This window comes from Grammomys surdaster, unplaced genomic scaffold, assembly GCF_004785775.1.
Source record: "Grammomys surdaster isolate TR1022 unplaced genomic scaffold, NIH_TR_1.0 1149, whole genome shotgun sequence".
Taxonomy (NCBI): domain Eukaryota; kingdom Metazoa; phylum Chordata; class Mammalia; order Rodentia; family Muridae; genus Grammomys; species Grammomys surdaster.
Genome location: NW_021605568.1, coordinates 1,343,131 through 1,348,430, shown reverse-complemented (window position 1 = coordinate 1,348,430; position 5,300 = coordinate 1,343,131). Strand labels below are relative to the sequence as shown.

The 5,300-nt window shown below is 42.2% G+C and overlaps 1 protein-coding gene across 1 annotated transcript in view; it reads left to right on the top strand.

The window, feature by feature from the left end:
- Positions 1–3,665, top strand: part of LOC114634958 (zinc finger protein 124-like) — a 9,586-nt gene extending 5,921 nt beyond the window's left edge. Inside the window, exons 2-3 of the mRNA XM_028783576.1 lie at positions 3,274–3,400; positions 3,601–3,665. Of these exons, the coding sequence (XP_028639409.1) occupies positions 3,274–3,400; positions 3,601–3,665 (192 nt within the window). The remainder of the gene's footprint in view (positions 1–3,273; positions 3,401–3,600) is intronic.
- The last annotated feature ends 1,635 nt before the right edge of the window (positions 3,666–5,300 follow it).

The following is a 5,300-nucleotide window of genomic DNA, read 5'->3' as shown; positions in this document are numbered from 1 at the left end:
TGCGGGGCTTGTGAGCCCATCCTCCATGGATGCTGGAATCTTGACTTGCTTGCTCTGGCCCAGAAAAACACAATTGCTGTTATTTTATGAATATAGTCCTATCATATCCAGAAGACACTGTTTCAGCCCAAGCACTGGCTTCCACAATTATTTTGCCTTCTGTTCAATGTTCCCTGAACCTGGGGAAATAGAATGGGGGCTAGGGGTGTGGTATAGATGTTCTACTGAGGTCTAAACATTCCATAGACACTTTTTCTCTTCACAATGGCAAGCTGTGATTTTCTGCATTCATAATTGTCCACTGCACATGGAAACATCTCTCATGAAGATCCATGCTGCACGTATCTATGAGCATAGAGATAGGTGTTCATATTGTCAGCATTAAGTAGAATTACAGTAGATTTACTGCTGAAGCTTGAGACCTTTCCAGCTCTAGGTCAGACTGACAGGACAAGACATAATTTTCCCTTTATGTAGGGGGCATTAAATTCAGTTAGAATACATACAATATGTTACCCCTATAACGTTCATGATACGATTGCATCTGTGGACTTAGGTTTCCGGCTGGTTATTATTGTAGCTTTTAGCATTCACAGGTAATGAAAAGTGTTGATGGCTTTTCTCCCTCAGCAGTAACATTATAGTGGGCAACCAAGGGCAATGCTAAGAGCCAATGTCAAGGTTTTAGGGAAGGAGAGTGCCTCTGGGACACTCCTGACCAACAACTCAAGGGAAGGAACCTAACCTCTGCCGTTGGGCTTTTTATTTGACAATCTGTGGCTTCTGGGAAGGTTCATAATGTCCTGTGAGGGGGCTGGTTGTAGACGTTTTATTACAGACATTCATTGCACCTAATACGGTTGGTCAAGTATTTTACTTTCAAGTGTTTTAGAAATTAGAGGAACGACATGTTGGTGAATTAGAGCTCTAAGAACTTGTGTCATCTTCACTGGTGTTTCATAGTCCAGTGGCATTCTCAAATGAAAATGGAGTGATGGGCTGGTGAGATGGTTCGGTGGGCTGTCAGTTTGACATCTTGGAAAGAGAGGAAACCTCTGTTGAAGAATTAGCTCCACCAGATTGGCATTTGCACATGTCTTCTCTGTGTCTCCTGACATGGCTTCCCTCAGTGATTGACTATAACTTGTAACCCACATAAACACTGTCCTGTCCAAGTAGCATTTGATCATGGTGTTTTATCATAGTATTAGAAAGCTGATTAGAACATTAATCAGATGTATTATTTGTCACAAGTCTTGCTTGCTGTTTGATTAAGGACAGTCCCTAGAACCCAGGTTCGTACTTTCTACTGTTGTCACTTAGTACAATAACAGAAGTTGTGCTCATGTTCCTAACAAATTGTAAGAAGTATTAACTCGAGGCCTGCTGAGTTGGCTCAGGGCACATGCTATGCATCCCTGATGGTCTGAAAACTCTAGAACCATGTTAAGCTAGAAAAAGAGAACCATCTCCCACAAGGTGGCGCTTACTTCCACTAGAGCGCTGCTGTGGCATGCTCACACTCTCCATGCACAGTACACACTAAATCAAGGCTTTCAAAAGATGTACAACCCCGAGATTTATCCTTACACTAATCAGAATGGCTAAGATCAAAAACTTAACAGCACATGCTGGTGAGAATGTGAAGAAAGAGATACACTCTTCCATTGCTTGTGGATTGCAAACTGGTAGAACCACTCTGGAAATCAACCTGGCAGTTCCTCAGAAAATTGAAAATAGTTCTACCTGAAGACACAGCTATACCCACTCCTGGGCATGTACCACAAGGACACATGCTCCACTATGTTCGTAACAATCAGAAACTGGAAAAAACCCAGATGCCTCTGAACTGAAGAATGGACAAAGAAAATGTGATTCATTAACACAATGGAATATTATTCAGCTATTAAAAACGAGGTCATCATGAATTTTGAAGGCAAATGGATGGAACTAAAAAATATCATCCTGAGCGAGGTAACCCAAAGGACATGGATGGTATATACTCATTGATTGCTGGATATTAGCCAAAAAGTACACAATACCCACGATACAACTCACTGACCTTATGATGTTTAACAAGAAGGAAGGCCCAAGTTGGATATGTCAGTCTCACTTAGAAAGGGGAACAAGGGCTGGAGAGATGGCTCAGTGGTTAAGAGCACCAACTGCTCTTCCAGAGGTCCTGAGTTAAATTCCCAGCAACCACATGGTGGCTCACATCCATCTGTAATGGGATCCTATGCCCTCTTCTGGTGTGTCTGAAGATACCTACAGTGAACTCATATACATAAAATAAACAAATCTTTAAAAAAAATAAAAGAAAGGGGAACAAAATAATCACAGGAGGCAGATGGAGGGAGTGACCTGGGTGGGAGAAGGGAGGAGAAGATGGAGGGGAAAAGGGAGGCAGGATCAAGTATGGGGGGAAGACAGGAGAGAAGCCCAGAGGGCCAGGAGAATGAATGGAAATATGCAGCTGGTAGGAGTGGGGTGGGGGTAGGGGAACCTCTAGAAAGTCCAAGAGATCTGAGATATGTGAGGCTCCCAGGACTCGATGTAAATGACCTTAGCTGAAAGGCCCAAAAGTGGGGAAATGGAACCTGAAGAGACCAACTCTAGCAATTAGACAGGGCCCCCAGTGGAGGGATGGAGCCACCCACCCATCTTCAAAATTTTTGACCCAGAATTGTTCCTATCTTAAGGAAATGCAGGGACAAAAATGGAGCAGAGACTGAAGGAAAGGCCATCCAGTGACCAGCCCTCTGATGACTGTGAGATCATTGCTAGGATTCTTGGGGAGAAGAGGATGTTTAGGGTATAGTTGTCATCAACTGTCTGAGAAAACTACCTCACTCTTTATAGCTCTGGTGGGAAGGAATCACCCTAATCTCAGTTCTCAGATACAGGAAAACTGTTGTGTCCAGCATTTCTAAGCACACACATTCTAAGGTCAGCTGATACTGAACCCTGGTGGGTGTTAGACAATAGAACTTGGGATGACAGTTGTTAGAACAATGCAGTGCAGAAAGGGGAACTGCACAGCCATCTGCACGAGAGCTCATCCTACTTTGATGTTTCTTTCCCAGAAAGCTCCAAGTTACTTTTGGCATCTGTGTTTGTGGGAATCTTGCTCTGTATGAGCAGCAGAATGTGATGACCAGGACAACTTGAACCCTTGTGGGACATAGTGCCATGTCAGCTTCTTATTAATTCTGTATACCTCTGTGGTTCCATGAGGCTGACTTTCCTGGAAATGTATGTGTGTGCTTTTAGGAGTCAGTGAGCTTTGAGGATGTAGCTGTGAAGTTCACGCAGGAGGAGTGGGCTGTGCTGGACCCATCCCAGAGGACACTGTACAAAGATGTGATGCAGGAAACCCTGAGGAACCTGGCCTCTCTAGGTACACATGGGCATTGGCTTCTCTATTCCATCAAGGACAAGTGTTTCTAGATAATCAGTGTTGATGTATGAGTTGCAATATGGAAAAGGGAATTGGGGTAAATATGTCAGGTAGATCTCTTACACCATGAAGGTAAGTGTTATTTAATATGTTTTCAGTAATAAATAATTCCTAACTATTTCTCTGGTTCTACATTTTAGGAAATAAGTTGGGTAACCAGAAGGTTGAAAATGAGTATGAAAAACTGTGGAGAAAACTAAGGTAATTTGTTCTCCAATCCATATTGTAGAATGCTGTTGTTCTAGGACATTTCTACAAGGAAGTAAAAGTTGCATTTGTTATTGAACCTCAAACTAATTTCATCTTAGGAAAGTTTCTCCTAAAATTTGTGTGTTAAGCATCAGCAATAAAACATTGCAAACATTTCCATCTTGAGAACAACTAGGATATGATGATAGTATGTGTGATGTGTTATCATAGTTCACATATACAAATGTTGAACCATACTGTGTGTCTCTGTTTGGTTTTGTATTACTATGATGAAGACCAGAAGCCCAAGAAACGTGAGGTGGATAACATTAACTTCATCTTACAGTTTGCAGTAAATAATCAAGGGAAGTCAGGGTGTCAACTCAAGCATAGGCATGAACTGAAGGCAGAGGCCATGGAGGAATGCTGCTTACTCTCTTACTCCCTTTGGCTTGCTCAGTTTCTTTCTTACACACCTCATGACAGCCTGCTTGGGAATGGCACTGCTCACAGTGGGCTAGACACTTCCTCATTGTTTTTCAATCAAGAAATGTTTGCCTTGATTTGATTATTCCTATGCCTTATTTCTTCCCTCTTGGAAGAAGAAACTGTGTAACTGATTTTTTTTTTTTGTACCTTCCAAGAGCATACAGTTCAAAGACTTTGACTTTTTGCTTGCTTACAGGCCAATGTGATTAGGAATATTTTCTCAATTGATGTTCCCTTTGATGACTCTAGGTTTTATCAAGTTGACAAAATACCAACATAGTTGGCTTCCTGTCCATGTGAGTCATGACACAAACACCCCAGTATTAAACCATAGCTCTCCTCATTTTGTTTATCTCTATGGTGTAACGTTAATATTAATTCCACAATTGAAAATGAGGAAACGGTATTAAGAAATTTCAGCACTCTAAATGTCAAAACCTAGTTTCATTTTAAAAAGTCAGAGTATTCTCTTCTTCAGCATACTTCAGCATAAATACTTCTTCAGCATACAAAAAAATCAGTTACATAATTTCTTCCTCCAAGGGGGAAAGAACTAATAATCAAATCAAGGCAAAAATCAGTCTCTAACATTGTAAATAATTCGGTGCCCCAAGTCAGGGTTAGACTCCCTATTTCTGGGCTCCCAATGTCTTAGTCAGCTCCATCCCCCAGTTCTGCCACTGGCAGCAGACACAGATTGTATTCTAGGCTCAGGCCAGCATCACACACGTGCTGCTGTTCCCAGTGACTATTCCACCCTAAGGGTGTCTCCCATCTGCTGATGGGTCCACTGTGTTTGAAGCACAGAATGTACATAATATTTGTGTTGAAATTCAATATGTATAATTAATGTTCTTAATGATCATACCCAACTGTATATAAATCCCACTGTTTCTATTGTGACTGTCCTCAAGTGGACTTGAAAAGCATGCAGTCTGAATATGTCACAAACTGTTTCCCAGCATAAAACCAGCATTTCTGTGTTCAGTCATTAGTAAGTGACAGTGCCAGCGCTGCTCACGGTACCGAGCTCGGGCATAGGCCTGGGGGATTAAAGAAATACTCAGGCCCTTCGGCCCCTGCCTGGTCCCTGGGACTGGAGCAGACACAGAGTCGGTCTGCTCCTGTCCTGTGGAGAAACTGAATCCTGAGTCATCCAGGA